The 18,932-nt window shown below is 48.9% G+C and overlaps 1 protein-coding gene and 1 long non-coding RNA gene across 5 annotated transcripts in view; one reads left to right on the top strand and one right to left on the bottom strand.

Moving 5' to 3' along the window:
- The window catches only part of ETV4 (ETS variant transcription factor 4), a 43,732-nt gene extending 28,716 nt beyond the window's left edge, over positions 1 to 15,016 (bottom strand). For 2 of the 4 annotated variants that reach the window (XM_081166610.1, XM_081166611.1), the window contains exons 1-3: positions 14,918 to 15,016; positions 14,672 to 14,768; positions 12,230 to 12,277 (exon numbers count right to left, since the gene is read on the bottom strand). In XM_081166610.1, the coding sequence (XP_081022736.1) occupies positions 12,230 to 12,277; positions 14,672 to 14,768; positions 14,918 to 14,977 (205 nt within the window). In that variant the 5' untranslated portion in view covers positions 14,978 to 15,016. Of the gene's footprint in view, positions 1 to 6,965; positions 7,070 to 12,229; positions 12,278 to 14,671; positions 14,769 to 14,917 lie in introns of those variants that run through there. The other 2 variants (XM_081166612.1, XM_081166613.1) reach the window with 2 other exon arrangements.
- The window catches only part of LOC308571465, a 200,873-nt gene that overhangs the window by 77,809 nt on the left and 104,132 nt on the right, over positions 1 to 18,932 (top strand). The gene's annotated exons all lie outside the window — the stretch shown is intronic.

Below are 18,932 nucleotides of genomic sequence, written 5' to 3'. Positions count from 1 at the left end.
GGAGAAGCTCCGCCCCGCTCCCGGTGGCCCTGCAGAGCTGCCTGCGCTCCTGGGACCAGCGCAGCTCTGCCCGGCCACCGGGAGCCGGGGGAGAAGCTCCGCCCCGCTCCCGGTGGCCCTGCAGAGCTGCCTGCGCTCCTGGGACCAGCGCAGCTCTGCCCGGCCACCGGGAGCTGGGGGAGAAGCTCCGCCCCGCTCCCGGTGGCCCTGCAGAGCTGCCTGCGCTCCTGGGACCAGCGCAGCTCTGCGCCGCCATCCCGAGCGGGGCGCTAAGTCCCGCCCCGCTCGGGATGGCGGCACAGAGCTGCCTGCCGTCGCGGGACCGCAGGCAGGTCTACGCCGCCATCCCGAGCGGTGCGCTAAGTCCCGCCCCGCTCGGGATGGCGGCACAGATCTGCCTGCCGTCGCGGGACCGCAGGCAGGTCTACGCCGCCATCCCGAGCGGGGCGCTAAGTCCCGCCCCGCTCGGGATGGCGGCAGAGATCTGCCTGCCGTCGCGGGACCGCAGGCAGGTCTACGCCGCCATCCCGAGCGGTGCGCTAAGTCCCGCCCCGCTCGGGATGGCGGCAGAGATCTGCCTGCCGTCGCGGGACCGCAGGCAGGTCTACGCCACCATCCCGAGCGGTGCGCTAAGTCCCGCCCCGCTTGGGATGGCGGCAGAGATCTGCCTGCCGTCGCGGGACGGCAGGCAGGTCTACGCGGCCATCCCGAGCGGTGCGCTAAGTCCCGCCCCGCTCGGGATGGCGGCAGAGATCTGCCTGCCGTCGCGGGACCGCAGGCAGGTCTACGCCGCCATCCCGAGCGGTGCGCTAAGTCCCGCCCCGCTCGGGATGGCGGCAGAGATCTGCCTGCCGTCGCGGGACCGCAGGCAGGTCTACGCCGCCATCCCGAGCGGTGCGCTAAGTCCCGCCCCGCTCGGGATGGCGGCAGAGATCTGCCTGCCGTCGCGGGACCGCAGGCAGGTCTACGCCGCCATCCCGAGCGGTGCGCTAAGTCCCGCCCCGCTCGGGATGGCGGCAGAGATCTGCCTGCCGTCGCGGGACCGCAGGCAGGTCTACGCCGCCATCCCGAGCGGTGCGCTAAGTCCCGCCCCGCTCGGGATGGCGGCAGAGATCTGCCTGCCGTCGCGGGACCGCAGGCAGGTCTACGCCGCCATCCCGAGCGGGGCGCTAAGTCCCGCCCCGCTCGGGATGGCGGCAGAGATCTGCCTGCCGTCGCGGGACCGCAGGCAGGTCTACGCCGCCATCCCGAGCGGTGCGCTAAGTCCCGCCCCGCTCGGGATGGCGGCAGAGATCTGCCTGCCGTCGCGGGACCGCAGGCAGGTCTACGCCGCCATCCCGAGCGGTGCGCTAAGTCCCGCCCCGCTCGGGATGGCGGCAGAGATCTGCCTGCCGTCGCGGGACCGCAGGCAGGTCTACGCCGCCATCCCGAGCGGGGCGCTAAGTCCCGCCCCGCTCGGGATGGCGGCAGAGATCTGCCTGCCGTCGCGGGACCGCAGGCAGGTCTACGCCGCCATCCCGAGCGGGGCGCTAAGTCCCGCCCCGCTCGGGATGGCGGCAGAGATCTGCCTGCCGTCGCGGGACCGCAGGCAGGTCTACGCCGCCATCCCGAGCGGGGCGCTAAGTCCCGCCCCGCTCGGGATGGCGGCAGAGATCTGCCTGCCGTCGTGGGACCGCAGGCAGGTCTACGCCACCATCCCGAGCGGGGCGCTAAGTCCCGCCCCGCTCGGGATGGCGGCACAGAGCTGCCTGCCATCGCGGGACTGGTGCACTTCTCCCCATCGCCAGCCCCACAAGCTCGGGGGACAGCGGGGAGGCAGAGCGTGCCTTCCCACTGTTCCCCGACCTGGTTCTTCCAGCCCCGCACCTGGGGGGGAAATAAAAAAATTTTTCTTTATTTCCCCCCCAAAAAACTAGGTGCGTCTTATGGGCCGGAGCGTCTTATGGGGCGCAAAATACGGTATTGTCCACAGTCGCTGGCAGTGCCTCTCCAAAGACAAGGAAAAAAGACTATATAAAAAAAATATTAAACATTAAAACAACCCCTTCCCTATACAGGGCTGCCTTCAGATGTCTTCTAAAGGTTATATAGTTACTTGGCTCAGGGGTCGCATAACTCCATACCCTCCAACATTCCTCTGATGAAAATAGGGATGTCCTAAGGAAAAGTGGTGATTCTGGGATCAACTCAGAAACCGGGACGGCTTCTGTAAATCCGGGACTGTTCCTGGAAAACAGGGATACTCGGAGGGTCTGGTAGTAGGTATTATTATTGAAAGTTATTCAATTTATGTATACTGCCCTACATCCAAGGATTATAGGGTCAGTTTACAGTAGCCCCACTAGAAGGAAAGTTATACAGCAAAATGTGACGGCACCCTTCTAAGCGGTTTCTGTACCCTATACATTTAAAGTGGCATCATACCACTTTACACAGTCGTGGTTTCCCGCAAGGAATACAGTGGTACCTCAAGTTAAGAACTTAATTCCTTCTGGAGGTCTCTTCTTAACATGAAACTGTTCTTAACCTGAAGCACCACTTTAGCTAACAGGGCCTCCTGCTGCCGCCGCACCACTGCTGCAGGATTTCTGTTCTCATCCTGAAGCAAAGATCTTAACCCAAGGTAATATTTCTGGGTTAGCGGAGTCTGTAACCTGAAGCGTATGTAACCTGAAGCATCTGTAACCCGAGGTAGCACTGTACTGTGGACCTCCATTCCTCAAGCAACTACCATTCCCGGACTTCCCTGGGAAGTGGAATCAATTGCAAAACTGTTCCCGCAATCTCCTTTATTCAGCCCCTCCTCTTCCATTATCAGAGCTTTTATCTTTTTTTAAATTTTTAACGCTACATTTGGGCAACTGCAGCACCCGCTCATCGCGTTTACCGACAGGCACCATTTCATTAGTATTATTTGAATGGAAGGTAATAACTTCATATGGACATCTACTAGGTGTGTCATGCCAATCAAGCACGATTTAAAAATAAATAAATACAAGGCATAAGCTGCCATTCCAGGAAAAAGCAGGTGTGAACGTAAAACACAGAAACGAAAGAAGTTCACAGCTCTGAATGTACCTTATAGCAGGGAGAGGCAGAAGACAGATCCTGATCTAGCTGTAGATCTCTGGCTAATTTGAAGTAGATAAGCAACGATTTCTGACTCCCAAATGTTTAACGCCAACAAAATAATTCCCATCTATGCCGCATTATACTACTGAAGTGAAGGAAGCAAGGAATGATACTAGGAGTAGATTTGAAGGATTGTGAGCTCTGTTCAGTTCTGGCGCTCCGAGCAGATTCCTGGGATCAGAATAGCTTGGTTCTAAGTGCAAGTATTTTGCATCAAGCTCTGATTGGTGGATCTCAAGGTTCTAGTAGGCACAGGCGCACACACACACAGAGAGAGAGAGAGAGAGAGAGAGAGAGAGAGATACACAGTAGATTTCACAAGCCAGAAGCCTGAAAGAATCTAAAGTAATTGGCAGCCTCCCGTAGCAGAAGAGTTAGAATACTGGATTTGGTTTTGGGAGGTTCAAATCCTCGCACAAGCTCACTTTTGGGAAACACCCTCAGCCTAATCAAACTCAAATGATGTTGGGGGGGGAGGGAGAAATGGGAAGAGACAGTCCTGTATCCATTCCATGGGAGCGGAAAAATCGAATCATGCTAATGCACAGAAAACTATTAAGTCCTTTGGATGAAATGCAGAATATTATTATTATTTTTAAAAAGGATTTAAATAAACAAAATAAAGAAATAGGAGGCCCACGTGCGAAATCTGCCTCACTCAGGACAGTTGAGTTGAAGGAAGACTCCACCCCGCCACAAAAAAATTGCAATATTTACAAATGCCTTCCTTCTCTCCCGCCATGTCATTCCTGAATGTTGCAAAGAAGCAATATGCGTTCTGGGAAGAAGCCCTTTTCAGCTCGAAGGTCTGCGTTCTAACCATTCTTTTTTTAACGTCATTTACAAAACACGGGGTGTTAAAATTCCCCCATGTAAGGTGACTTGAAAAATAATGTCTCCCAGAGTTTATTATTGTCATCACCAAGCATTCTGAATTAACAAATCTCAAGAATGACTCCTGAAACGACATGCTTAAGAAGGGGGATCTAGGAAAAAAACATGTCTGCCAAATCCTAGGCCCTTTCTCTAGATGCAATATTGTCCACTGTGGGAATCAGCTTTTGGAAGAAATCTTGGGCAGAAACAAATAACGGAGAAGGTTGGCATTGAAAGTTCACCCAGATTTGTCAGGATCAATCTGAGAGCAGAGATTTGGAGGGTTCAGCAGACCTCAAACTTATGTTCTGCTTCTGGAAGAAAATGGTAGAGGCTTTCAATCTGGGCAGTTTGCATATTTACCATTTTACCCAACACTGCGGCTTCATGAGCACAGCAGATTTCGGCATGCTTAACAGAGCTTTGACCTCCTCTGGAGTCCTCAGAAAATGTTTCTGAGGGTGCACAGGAAAAGGGGGAGTCCCATTGCATTAGCAGAACCTCCTCCCCCTCCCCCCAGCATTGTAGAGCTGGATGGGACACCAAGGGTCATCTAGTCCAACCCCCTGCAATGCAGAAATCTCAGCTAAAGCATCCATGACAGATGGCCACCCAACCTCTGCTTATAAACCTCCAAGGAAGGAGAGTCCACTATTCCCCAACAGCGCTGTCTTTAGCATATGCGCCGCCGGGGTGCAAAGATCCACCCAGCACCCCCAAATTTAGTTTAGCCCCCAAATTAACTTTTACTATGCTTAGTCGGACACCACACTTACGCCTTAATCTCTTGTTTATAAAAGAAGAGAGGAAAAGGAAACAAACTTTTTTATTTTCTCATTTCTTCACAATGCACTTATACTTAAGTATTGGAAGCTGCCCAGAATGGCTGGGGAAACTCAGCCAGATAGGTGGGGTATAAATATTATTATATTATATTATATTATATTATATTATATTATATTATATTATATTATATTATATTATATTATATTATATTATATTATATTATATTATATTATATTATATTATATTATATTATATTATATTATATTATATTATTATGTAAGTATACACCACCACACTTAAACTTATAAGTATTGTTTAGGCACCTACTTAGGAGAAACATAGCAGAGCAGTTCAATACAATATGTAACATAGTATTTTGATGTAAGAGTTAATTTCGTGTGCACAGCGCCATCGTGAATGACAAGCGCGTCTTTGGTAAACAAGCGCACAAAGTCGAAAGTCCTTTAGTGAAACAGTAAGTATACATTTTGGTAATACCTAGGTATATATGTATTTTGCTTTTCTAGCTTGATCAAAACTATTTATTATTTCATAACTGGTAGATAGTTAAGAGCTTAAGCAGCTTCAGCAGCGGGCGCCTGGCGCCCCCCCCCCCGGATTCAGCGCCCAGGTGCCCCACACCCCTTGCACCCCTGGGTAAAGACGGCCCTGTATTCCCCAAGGAAGACCGTTTCACTGTCAAACAGCTCTTGTTGTCAAAAAGTTCTTCCTGCTTTACCACAGGAATCCTTCCAAATGCAGAGCTATGGCAATAATAATAATAATAATAATAATAATAATAATAATAATATTTTTTTATTTATACCCCGCCCTTCCGGGTTCAAAAACCAGGCTCAGGGCGGCTAACTACAAATTTAAAACACTTAATTGTAAAAGCAGCATAAAATACAGTATAAAAACATGAATAACAATAACATTCAAAGTTCAGAAATCAATTTAGGGGAAATCCATCTAATAAGCATTAGATAATCACCAGGGCTAGATGGCTGAATTAGCCCTACTTGGGTCAGCAAGGAGGCCAGGGGAGAATCAGCTATGGGGTCTCAGAGCGGGTGAACAGATCCCAACCACATCTTCTGCATGGATCTCCTTAAAAACCAGAGTTTGGGTCAAATACCAAGCTCGCTTACCTAGACGCAACACACCACTAGATTCAAGTGTACTAACAAAACAAGCATGCCTAGGATTGTAGCCTTATGTTCCCAACTTCAAATCAAAGTGACCCGCCTTTTAAATCAAAACAGATAATCGATTGGTTTTGTGAAAAAAAGGACTCACCACCTCTGCGTATCCTCAAGCCAAGGCTGGAAAGACATCTAACATGCCATGATTTCATTCGTCCCGGCCAAAGCATTTGAACGAGGCCAGACAGCAGGAGAGCTCAACATTTCCTCCTAGAGACGGCAAATTTATTCCTCTCTAGCAGACGTTGGGATTGACTGGCAAGCAACCAAGAAGCCCGGAAAGCTCATCCAAGGTAGATGGAACATCTACCTTAACAGCGAGAGCGCTGCCTTATACAGAGCCAGGCTGATTTTGTCTACTTAGCCCAGCATCAAGCACTTCAAGGATGCTAAAGGTTCTCCATACAGAGGTCTTCTTCCTTCTTCCGCTACCCAATCCCTTTCTCAACTAGAGATGCTCAGAAAGGACCTTCTGCACACAAAGAAAACGCTCCACCGCTGAGCCGCGGTTCCTTCCCTGCACAGGACTCCGTCAGATGTGTTTGTGATGCCAGCAATCCTCCAAAATATAAAATAATGAATCAGGAAAAGATGGGCAGGAGGAGAGGGAATCAACATCTGCAACAGGCTAAAAATTAGCAGGATACCCAAGAAGCAGAGACTACATTGCCTAAGAAGCAGGGAGGGTTTTTTTAAAAAGCGAGCAGCTGCTTTCAAACAGGCCAACACATTTTGGTCCAAGGCACACACACAAAAAGTTGTGAAATGAAATGACAAAAAAGAACCAGTTTCTCAATCTGAGGCTCCCTTTGAGCTGGAGGGCCACTGGACAATTGGCCCCACGTACACACACACACACACACACAATCAGCTAAATTGCAACCGAGTATATAACTGAAAATCATTAAAAAAGAGAGAGAGAGATTCATGGAGCCTAAATCGAGGGCTGTTGCCTCCAATACCTACATAGAATCTTCATGATCCAAGACAGAACACCAAATACTAGAGGCAAGCAATGGGGCATTATTCTCTCTCATCCTGCCTTGCAAAAAAGCTTCCAGAGGCTTATGACCGGCCACAGGACTAGACAAGTCTTTGCTCTGATCCAACAAAGAGGTTATTATAGTCATGTCTTTCCATCTTGCCCGCCGCCCACTATAAGGCAACAGACCTCTTTCTCAAAGAGCAGCTTTATTTAACAGCTCGCCTGGTAACCACAGGCAAGCGGAACATCATAGCATTGGAAGGGACCCCGAGGGTCATCCAGACCAACCCCCAGCAATGCAGGAATCTGAGTTAAACCATCCATGACAGATGGCCCCCCGACCTCTGCTTAAAAACCTGCAAGGAAGGAGAGTTCACAACCTCCCGAGGGAGACCGTTCCACTGCCGAACTTCCCTTCTCCACAACCAGCGTCAAAATGCAGCAGAGGGACAGACGTGCATATTTCTGTAAATTTGTCTCTATGAAAGCCGGTGTCCGTCGGCACACCTTGTGGCAGTGAGTTCCATATGTTAACTCTGTGCTGTCCCACCCGCAGCTCCTGAAACCAATGTTGGGATTACAAATATAGGAGCTAATAAATATCCGTCACAAATCAAAACTGCTGGTTTGAACATAGCCTTGCCACTCGTAACAGATCGCCTTGTCACACACCTCCAGCCACTACACTTGGCAGAAGGCTTTTCTTTTAACTAACCTACTGGCTGTGTTGGAAAGGACTTTCCCTCTTCCACAGCCAGCATGGAAATGCAGGCTATTTTTTTTAAAAAAAATTGCACATACTATATCTATTTCACAAGTGTTTTATGCACTACTCTTGTGAAATGCAGCACTGTTATTTGTTTCAATGCTATTGCTCCTGTACACTTTAGGAGTCCCATTGACTGTGGTTTCCGTGTAATTTACAAGGCTGTCATGCAGGGATCTCTCAGAGTCTGTTAACATGCTCACATCACTCAAATAAAAATCACAACATCTGCTGTGTGATGATGATGCCCTCTATGATTGCAAGCCATTGTGATCCCAGATAAAATTCCCACACTTTCCCCCACCCACCCCGGAGGTAAGACTGGACCACACGACCCCAGCTGAGCTCAGCATGTGTGCCGAGACGGGAGGCGGAAAAGGCACGTTCAAGACTAGCTAAACGCCAGCTAACATTCGATCGGCTGCATTCCCCAAACCAGCTCCCAGCAAACTCTCGTATTGACACCATCCCAGAACAAAGCCTGTCAAAAGAGTTGCAGCCATCGCCTGTCCCCGAAGTTCCAATGTACGCCAAGAAACCTGAGATCGCAGAGTTTAACCATTGCGTTGGGGTTGGGGGTCAAAGCCTTGGCCCCACAGCCCTCCCCATGCCCTTGTCTCAGGGCCTGTCCTCTGGCACAACATTGCTGGGCAGGGTCTGAATCTCACTGGGGTGCAGCAAAATTGCTCAGTTAGTGGTGCAGCAATAAAACTGCAAGCCCATTTGCAAAGCTTAGCAAGGTCCAGTATGGGTTCAACTTGGATGGGGGAACATGTGTTGCATCATAGCGGGTTGGACTCATGTGTTTGAAACTCAGATATATAAGCTAGGGGCCAAATGGCTCTGTAAGCCAAGGTTGCAGTCGCTGAAAGGGAATGTCTAGCTGCCATTTTGGAGCAAGTCGGCTCTAAAGTCTTATTTTTCAAGTGGTGGACTGGCAGGGATGGATTATCAGTTAAATATCTGGCTAGTTCAGATGACCACCTTGAGCTAGGTTAAGAGCTCTGAGAAATTCAAGAAGAAAAGTCACTTTTATCCAGGGACAGTCCACATATATATTCAGTGCCGGATTTACATATAAGCTAAACAAGCTATAGCTTAGGGCCTCACTCTCTTGAGGACCCAAAAAAAATTAAAGGAAAAAAACTGGATGTACATTTCCAAAATATAAGATAAAAACCAAAATAAAACCTATATACAGCAACAGTGTTTTGTGTTGTGTAGGCTCCTATGATGTAAGTCATGGGCCCCGCCTGCTAGCCTGCTCCCTAAAATATCACTGGTTTGCTCATTTCCATATAGCATATATTCAAGACAAAAAACAGCGACGATTTGTTGTTGACAAACGACAGCTGGACATATAAAGGGTCCCATTACCTTCAGTAGCTTTGGGCCTCATCAAACCTAAATCCGGCCCTGTATATATTGGCCGATTCTGACCTCTTTATCTTAATGGTGACACGGACCATTCATAACGTTAAGAATATTTTTCACAACTCAGAGCACAGCAGTAGGGTGGGGTAAGTAAGACAAGCTGCAACAATTCACTATAACCTTGTTCACTGCTCCTGCTCAGGCCGCACGGGAAAAGCATTTTAGTTCCTGAAATTCATTCTGATTGCGCAGGTAAAATCTCACGGATAGCATTCTACAGCATTAGTGCGTGAAAACGGTCTAGATCCAAGGATCCCCAGGCATGTACCTCCAGATGGTGGAGATGTCAAGGGACATCTTGGTGACCCGGGCATCTTCACTTGATCACAAGTGGCCAATAGGCACATGGCTAATTTTGGACACTGGTCGGACTAAACGACGCTCAGCATCCCTTCCAGCTCTGTGATTCTTTGAATCCCCTGTAGATTCTGATATTGATGGCAGCTGCATTCCACAAACTGTTTCCAAAGAGCTAAAGGTAAAGGGACCCCTGACCATTAGGTCCAGTTGTGGCCGACACTGGGGTTGCAGCACTCATCTTGCTTTATTGGCCGAGGGAGCCGGCGGACCGCTTCCGGGTCATGTGGCCAGCATGACTAAGCTGCTTCTGGCAAACCAGAGCAGCACACGGAAACGCTGTTTACCTTCCCGCCAGAGTGGTACCTATTTATCTACTTGCACTTTGACGTGCTTTTGAGCTGCTAGGTTGGCAGGAGCAGGGACCGAGCAATGGGAGCTCACCCCGTCGTGGGGATTTGAACCGCCGACCTTCTGATCGGCAAGTCCTAGGCTCTGTGGTTTAACTCACAGTGCCACCCGCGTCCCTTCCAAAGAGCTACCCTCCACAATTAGCAGAGGATCTACAATTAGTAGAGGGCTGTTATTTCCACTTTGCACAGCATATCCAGGAAGATCAGGTTAAAGGTTTCTCAGTCTGTATGTCTTGCCACTTCCAGGTGGGGAGGGCAGCCCTCCTCCGAGGGCCTAACCCACCACCCACCCACCATCCAGAATCTGTATTTTTCCAATTGTCCCTATTCCCCAGAGACATGCACAATTTCCCCAAATCTGATGAATCCACGTGTCTTGTTGCATCGCTATTTTGTTCCGGCAATTGCTTTTTTCTTTTCTTTTGTAAGTTCGATGTGACTGAGCTGCAAAGAGTTGCAACTCTTTGAAAGTTTGAGTTTCCTCTTTCAAATCCCTGGAAGTTTCAGTTCCAAGTGCATGGGGTTCATCTCATATATGTGTGAAATGTACACACATGGACCTTAAGATACCAAGCAAAGGCACAGCCTGGCGTTTTGGGTGCTGCAAAGCTCTGCTTCTGTTGCTAGAATGTGCTTCTGTCTAGTCAATCTGGAACCAAAATAGCCTCCTTCGATTTAAACTAGTGCTGGATAGGCTCATACAGAGTAAACCACATTAAGAGTCTAGCAAACTTTGGCAGTACTGAAGAAGAGGGAGGGAAGTGATCCTCTGGGTGAGAATACTCTAGGTCAGGAATGGGGAAACTTTGACCCTACTTTTGGAATACACACTGAAGTGAAAGCACCCAGAATCCATTCCCCCTCTCCCATTGTTTGTCAGATATATGTTCGACGAAGACCCACCATACGAAACCTATTTCGATTCTGAGCTTCCTTCCTCCCCAAAGCTGTAAGATCTCCCCTTCACAAATACAAAACAAGGATACTACATTTCTTCTCAGATATCCTCAAACCACTGCCAACACAATCAGCAGATCTTAAGAGCATAGAATTCCAGTACAGGAACTGAATTTCTGACATACTAAGCATTTTAAGAAAAATAAAAAAGCAGAAGCGAAAATGCAAGGCCCAAGGTTCTAGTCCTTATGTTTATTGCAATAGAGCTGACAACACAGTGTCACAATTCCATACACCAAGGACCATACTACCAACAGGACTGGCACATTATTTAGGCAAAATTGAGGGTGAAAAGTGAAATTCCAGAAGCAGAATACACCGTGCAGATTGATTGTTCCTGCGTGTACTGGGTCAACTTTGCAAAATCTATCCCATTTCTAGGATTCAGACTCTCAAATAATTTGGAACCTTTTGAAAATAGTTTCCTAAATCATTCCAACGCAGGAAGGGGGAAAGTTTTGGAGAAGATTCTCTCTAAAACCATGAGATCCAGTAGTTTGCTTTTTAGGTATTTATAAACAGAAGCCGTGTTTCAAGATGCTCAATTCCACTGAGAAATTATTTTCCTTGCAATTATTGGACATCTGAGAAAAAAGCACCAAGCTACATTGTAGCACCCAGTTGATAAATCTCCTGCAGCGATATGAACATATCCGTGAGTCATCTTGGTGGAATTCCCCCTTACAACACACACTTTCTTCTGAAAAATTTGTCATCAGTGCCGATGGTATGCAATTATGACTTAATCTTAGCTACGTTCCAGGGTGATCCACTGCCCAAGAACAAACGGTAAGTGAAGTAAACAATACAATTTTTAACCTTTGTAACCTTTCTCAAAATGCCAGGTCCCTAGATCCACCGTCTCCGAGAACAGAAGCCAAAAACTCACTTCAAAACTGCAATTAACTACTATTGGCATTAATTGGGCTCTCAGGGAATCAACAGGCTCCCCCTTCCCAGGCCGACGAGAAGCAGAGAAACAGTGGAGAGAGATATCATAACCTAACAAGCCAAAGGGAAAAGGAAACTCGAAGCCTTTAATTTATTTTTTTCCAAAGTGTGCCTCATTCAAAAGCTTAAAAGCAGGTGGCAGATCTTCAGATCTGCGAAGGAGAAAGTTTAAAGCAAACAAACCGTAGGTCCCAGACCTGCCCATTCTGGAAAAGGAAGTTTTTTTTGGGGGGGGGCCTGCCAAGTTCCTTTCATAAGCAAATAAGGACACAATGGTGTGATTCATACTCCCGAGTTTACCCAAGCCTGAGCTACATATGCAAAAGTCTCTAGAAGCAGAAGGGGGGGGGGAGGTGGCCAAAGAAGATGAAGGGGAAGGGGAAGGAAGGGGTTGGCCAGTGGAAGGAATCCAACAGCTCAGCCTTACCTTCAGTCAGCCAGGTTTCCTGAAATTGGTTCAGGTCGTGGAAGAGATCTGCAAGAGAACAGGACAGGGTATGATGGCCATGGAGCGGCTGCAGCAGAACGAGAGCAATGCGTGATACATAGGGCTGCCTTTGAAGGCGGTTCAGAGACTTCAGCTGGTGCAGAATTCAGCGGCCAGGTTGCTCACCAGAGCAAGGCGTTTTGAGCATATTACACTGATCCTGGTCCGACTGCCGTGCCTACCAATTAGTTTCCGAGCCTAATTCAAAGTCCTGGTTTTGACCAATAAAGCCTTAAACGGCTCAGGACCGCAATGCCTCAAGGACCGCCTCTTTCCATGTGAACCTACCCGGACCCTGAGATCATCTTCTGCGGCCCTCCTTCATGTGTCTCCTCCTCGAGAGGTGCGGAGGGTGGCAACATGAAAACAGGGCCCTCTCTGCAGTGGCTCCCCGTCTGTGGAATGCTCTCCCCAGGGAAGTTCGCCTGGCGCCTTCATTATACAGTGGTACCTCAGGTTAAGTACTTAATTTGTTCCGGAGGTCCGTACTTAACCTGAAACAGTTCTTAACCTGAAGCACCACTTTAGCTAATGGGGCCTCCTGATGCTGCCACGCCGCCAGAGCACAATTTCTGTTCTCATCCTGAAGCAAAGTTCTTAACCCGAGGTACTATTTCTGGGTTAGCGGAGTGTGTAACCTGAAGCGTGTGTAACCTGAAGCGTATGTAACCTGAGGTACCACTTTAGGCACCCGGCAAAAACATTGCTTTTTAACCAGGCCTTTGATTGATCCGATTTTACATCCTATGCCCTTTTAAAGTGTTTTTTTGGGTGGCGGGGGTGCTATTAGGTTGTTGTTTTTATTTTCATTAGGTATTTTGTGGTTTTATATCTTGCTTTTATTCTGTGAACTGCCCTGAGACCCCCGGTTATAGGGTGGTATATAAATTCAATTAATCGCCATCATCATCATAGTATCACAGAGTTGGAAGGGACCAGGAGGGTCACAGAGACCAACCCCCTGCAAGGCAGGAATCTTTTGCCCAACATGGGGCTCAAACCCATAACCCTGGTATTCAGAGTCTCCTGCTCTACTGACTGAGCCATCTAACCCATCTTGTGGCGAGGCTCCCAGGCACACAAGTGACAGGAACGCAGGTGAATTCAGCAGAGGTTAGCTACAGGCAAGCTTGCACCCTGCTCAACTTCTCCAAGCAGCCCAAGTTTCTGATCTCGTGGTCTAACTAGTGATGCAGCGCAGTTAAAACAAAAATAACAATTAGATCTGTATGCCACTCTTCATCCGTAGATCTCAGGGGCAGTTCACAACATAAAATTACAATTTAAGAAGTGCAAAATACATAATGAAAACTGAAACGAAAACAAACCGATAATCCCCTCTCCCACAAGACATTTAAAAGACCATCGTACAGTGGTGCCCCCAAGACGAATACCTTGCAAGACAGAAAACCCGCTAGACGAAAGATTTTTCCGTTTTGGAGGTGCTTCGCAAAACGAATTTCCTATGGGCTTGCTTCGCAAGACGAAAATGTCCTGCGAGTTCCTGTGGGGTTTCCCCCCCTTTCCCCCAAGCCGCTAAGCCGCTTATCAGCTGATCCTAAGCCGCTAAGCCTCTTAACAGCTGATCCGCTAAGCCGCTTATCAGCTGATCCGCTAAGCCGCTTATCAGCTGATCCACTAAGCCCGCTAAGCCGCTAATAGCGCTAATCCGCTAATGGGCTTGCTTCGCAAGACGAAAAAACCGCAAGACTCTCTTCGTCTTGCGAGGCACCACTGTATGTCAATCAGCCAAAGGCCTGGTTGAAGAACACCATTTTTGCCTGGCACCTAGAGGTGTATAATGAAGGCACCAGCCAAACCTCCCTGGGGCGAGTATTCTACAAACAGGGAGCGGAAAAGGCCGATTATTGTGTTGCCACCCTCTGGACCTCTAATGGGGAAGGCACATGAAGGAGTTGTTGCTCTCCAGATGGTTACAAGTTCCCTTCTCCTGCCTAAATCTGTTGGTTGGAGGAATGTAGCAATTGCATCAGGCAGCCCCCTCAGGCAGGCCTGCAGACAGTCCCAGAGGCTGTGCAATGACAGCATTGGGAAGCCTAAGAACATTAACTGAAGATAAACCAGGCGAGTTTCAGAAGTGTCAAAAAAAGAGAGAAGCCAAATACTGAGCATTAAAACTCATGGAAAACTCAACCCATGACAAGCTAGGAGGTCACACGAGAAGGGATTCCTGCTCAGCCTCAGTTCCTCAGTCTGTAAAATGGGAGCAAAAGCTGTACTAAAATATCATTATTTCAGGTCACGATGTTGCATCAGGATCCTTTTATTCCAGCGCCAACAGGCTTCACGCAGGTGGTATATTCAAGTGGTCCCCATAGATAACCCACATTCATTTCTCTCCAGGATCTCCCACATACACACCTTCGGGGTCTGGGACGTGGGGCATCCCTGGATCCATGGATTTCTTCCGTGCAGCCATCACAGCTCTGCCTTCCAGGATGCCATTTCCTGACGGTTTCTGTATTTGAAGAAGAAGAAGAAAAATAACGCATGTGACATAAGACAAGGCTCAACTCAACTCCAGTCCAATCTACAGGCTGCAAAGCTAAAAATGCAAGGAAAGACCAGGGAAGAGGTCCGGCGGTTCGATTCTCCTTCATCGCTCACCTGTGCAGAAGTGTAAGGCACCTGCTGGTCCAAATACCCTTTCATCCTCCCATCAGTCATGGGTGCAAATCCCTCGCCAACATGGAGGGCCGGCAGCAGACCCTGCAAGGAGAATTGCATGTAGGAGAAACAAACAGGTACCAAAATCGTGTCCCACAGCAGTGCAAAATGGGAGCAAAATGCAAGGATTGCAGAATTGCATACAGACAGGTGATATTATGTGGTTGCTCCGTACAGTATGTGGTGAAGGCAAGGGGGTTGGGATTACAGCCCCTTCCAGTGACCCTCTCTTTGCTGCTACAAGCAGAAATACCCAAATTGAAGAGGAAAGGCTCCCTTCAGAGGAGAGGGTGCTCAACAGAGAACAAGTGCATATCCTAATCTCTTCCCCAGTTTGGAATCCCCTTTTAATCCCAACCCCATAAGGACCTTGTTAGCCTTCACCCCTCTTCCCTCCTGGATTTTGCCTCCTATTCCCCCCCGCACCCCTTTCCCAGCCTCTTCTCTTTGCTTACTTTACTGACTTTTATTCCCACCCCGGGGGGGGGGCGGGATTGCTATGCGCCCTCCCCATGTTGGCTTGACTTCAACACCCGCCCGCCCCCCTCACTTCAAAGCCCAGCTTTCCTCAAAACCGGCTTCCTTCGCTTTCCTTAGCCTAAGACTGCACGCTTGTGCCCACTTACCTGGGAGTAAGCGCCACGGGACCCAGCGAGACCGAGTAGACACGCATCAGGGTCGCGTGGGGAAAGTCTCCCGCCCCTGGTCAAGCACTCCGCTTTTCTATTTGTCTCCCTTTCCTTTGGCTACCCGCCTCCCTCCCCGGATCTTTCCTACATCCTGACACCCTATCCAAAAATCAGCTCCCTCCCGGACTAGGCCCCAAAGCTGTTTCCCACGTCCTTTTCGTCCCCGGTATAATTTACAAAAAAAGCAAAAACTTCTGCGACGTGAGGCAACATCGCCACCCCAATTTGCCTCAAAAAGTTATTTTCCCCGCGCCTTCACCCAGTGCTTTTTTTCGGGGGGGGCGCAGGGGGAAGCATACCTCTAAACATTTGGTGAATCTTTGTACTTTTGTCCATTTGCTGTATTTATTTTCCCCGATCTGAACTATAAAATGGTGATTTTTCTGGAGTCAAAATGAGAGTAACCCTTAATAGTTTTTTAGCAAAAATAAAGCACTGCCCTCACCTGAGATTGGAAAAAGAGTGGGGGGGGTCAGTCCAGGTTTTTGCAGTCGGCCCCCACCGCAGGGCAGCTGATCCTCGATAACAGAGCTACGCTACTTCTCGTGGGACGGCGCCGAGTAAGGTTGCTCCCGCCTCCAGCCCGGGAGTCGTTTCCTCTTTCACAGAAACAGACTCTTTTCTGTTTCTCTTTGTTTCATTGACTTTGTGAATGGAGGAGCGGGAGGGGCGGAATCCCCCCCGCCTCGGGCGGGGGACACGCTCGGCCAATCAAGGCTCTGCGTCGCCCTTATCCGGCCGGGGAGGGGCGCGGCTTGAGCGCCCCGAGCCAATCCGCGCGAGCTTCTCTAAGATTCATTCACGGCTGGAACTCCCATTCATAAAAAAAGAAGCACAAGAGCGCCCAAAGTTCATTCATAAAAGGCTGGGGAAGGAGGGAAACGTTGTAGGCACGTTGGTTGGGCTGCTGCCGTGGAGCCGGCTACTCCCGCCTTTCCTCTAGGCCTCAAACTGGTTCTGTTGCTGCGTTTGTAAAGGCGTTGAGATCGGTTTACCACCCCCTTTACACCCGTCAACAGGCGAGGCGTGGTGACGGTGGCAGGAATCAAGTAGATAAAAGAAAACTAATCTACATCATAGGCTATGGTTAGGTATTTGGGAAAATTTTGTCTAAACGAGCTTCCTTTTTAAAAAGGGATTTTATTTAGGGATTTCAGGTTTGCGGGGAGGGGGGTTTCTAGTAGAGAAGGTGCAGTTTAAATGGGGGGGGAATCCCTTTATGTTGCATATGCTAAAAGCTGAATTGTTTATAATAGTTAATAATACTGGGTTTTTAAGCCTTTTATGCCACTTTTTTAAGCAAAGGCGCTTCAATTTTTCTTTCCACATACACTTTTTTCCATTTATAAAACTATATATTTTCCCTCCCCCTCCCCCCAAGTTTAAAATTGGGAGTCGTCTTATACACGGATAGTGCATATGGGGGATTTCTTCATTTGGAGTCCCAAAAACGGGTTGTGTTATACACGGAAAAATACAGTATACAGTGGTACCTTGGGTTACAGAGGCTTCAGGTTACAGACTCCGCTAACCCAGAAATAGTACCTTGGGTTAAGAACTTTGCTTCAGGATGAGAACAGAAATCGTGCTCTGGCGGCGCGGCAGCAGCAGGAGGCACCATTAGCTAAAGTGGTGCTTCAGGTTAAGAACAGTTTCAGGTTAAGACGGACCTCCGGAACGAATTAAGTACTTAACCCGAGGTACCAGTGTATAATTATAAATACATAGGCCCATTTGACTTGTTACAGGGTTTGTGCTCAGCAAACAGGTCTACATTCATGCCATATATTTAAGTCAATATCATACCATGGCTTCCCCCCAGGTAATCCTGAGAGCTGAGGTTTGTTAAGGGTGCCGAAAGTTGTTAGGAGATCCCTATTCCCTTCCCAGAGCTACCATTGCTCATACACCCTGAATTCAGTCATTCATGAATATCATCATATTATAGACATCTAAGTGGAGACCTCAAGACGGTTGGATGGTGCCTTGTACGCCTCCTTCTGGCGACTCCTGCAGCCAAGCTGGTGCCACGCATATTTCTCTGCTTTCCTTTGGACTGCATCAGCGAGGCTGGGGGGGGGGGGTCTTGACGTCTGGGCAGCCCAGGACCTCCAAACACTGTGCCCAGGCTTGCGCCCCAGGGAGGTCATTTCGGGGCTGCTAATGCAGCAGAAACAACATGGGAAACAGTACTGTAGTTATGAGTTATTGCAGCCACAGCAGGCGCTGTGATTCTGCACCGGTCTGATTTCATCCCTGGATGTGCACTCTATTGTCTCTCAAGACAGACAGATGCTAAGAGCAACATAGGGCATTACAGTGGTACCTTGACAGTCAAACGGCTTAGCTCCTGAAAAAATCAGCTCCCAAACGCTGCAAACCCGAAAGTGAGTGTGCTGGTTTGCGAACATTTCTCAGAAGCCGAACGTCCGACGTGGCTTCCGCTTGAGTGCAGGAAGCTCCAGCCAATAGGAAGCCGCACCTTGGTTTTCAAACCATTTTGGGGGTTGAATGGACTCCCAGGACGGATTAAATTTGAGAACCAAGGTACCACTATACAGTCATACCTAGGGATAAATACGCTTTGGGTTAAGCATTTTCAGGTTGCGCTCTGTGGCAACCCAGAAGTAACAAAGCATGTTACTTCCGGGTTTTGCCGCGCGCGCATGCGCAGACCGTCAAAATGACATCACGCGAATGCGCAGAAGCGCCGAAACATGCAGACACGCGGACATAGGTTACGTTCGCTTCGGGATGCGAACGGGGCTACTGAACAGATCCCGTTCGCATCCCGAGGTACCACTGTACTGCAAACTGTTTGAGACATGGTAAAGCACAGAAAGGGACGCGGGTGGCGCTGTGGGTTAAACCACTGAGCCTAGGACTTGCTGATCAGAAGGTTGACGGTTCAAATCCCCGTGACGGGGTGAGCTCCCATTGCTCAGTCCCTGCTCCTGCCAACCTAGCAGGAAAGCACATCAAAGTGCAAGTAGATAAATAGGTACCACTCCGGCAGGAAGGTAAACAGTGTTTCTGTGTGCTCCTCTGGTTCGACAGAGCGGCTTAGTCATGCTGGCCACATGACCCAGAAGCTAGTAAAGCAAGATGAGCGCTGCAACCCCAGAGTTGGTCACGACTGGACCTAATGGTCAGGGGTCCCTTTACCTTTACCTTTAAAGCACAGAAAAGCACGAAGCGGGGACCCTGCTAAAAATCACAGGCGGATGAAGCCTGTGACCATGGGGCTCGGCGGGCACCCTTAGCCC

The sequence above is a fragment of the Podarcis bocagei genome (genome assembly GCF_964188305.1).
Source record: "Podarcis bocagei genome assembly, chromosome: 13".
Lineage (NCBI taxonomy): Eukaryota > Metazoa > Chordata > Lepidosauria > Squamata > Lacertidae > Podarcis > Podarcis bocagei.
The sequence above is the reverse complement of the archived record's forward strand: the minus strand, read 5'-3'. Positions and strand labels throughout refer to the sequence as shown.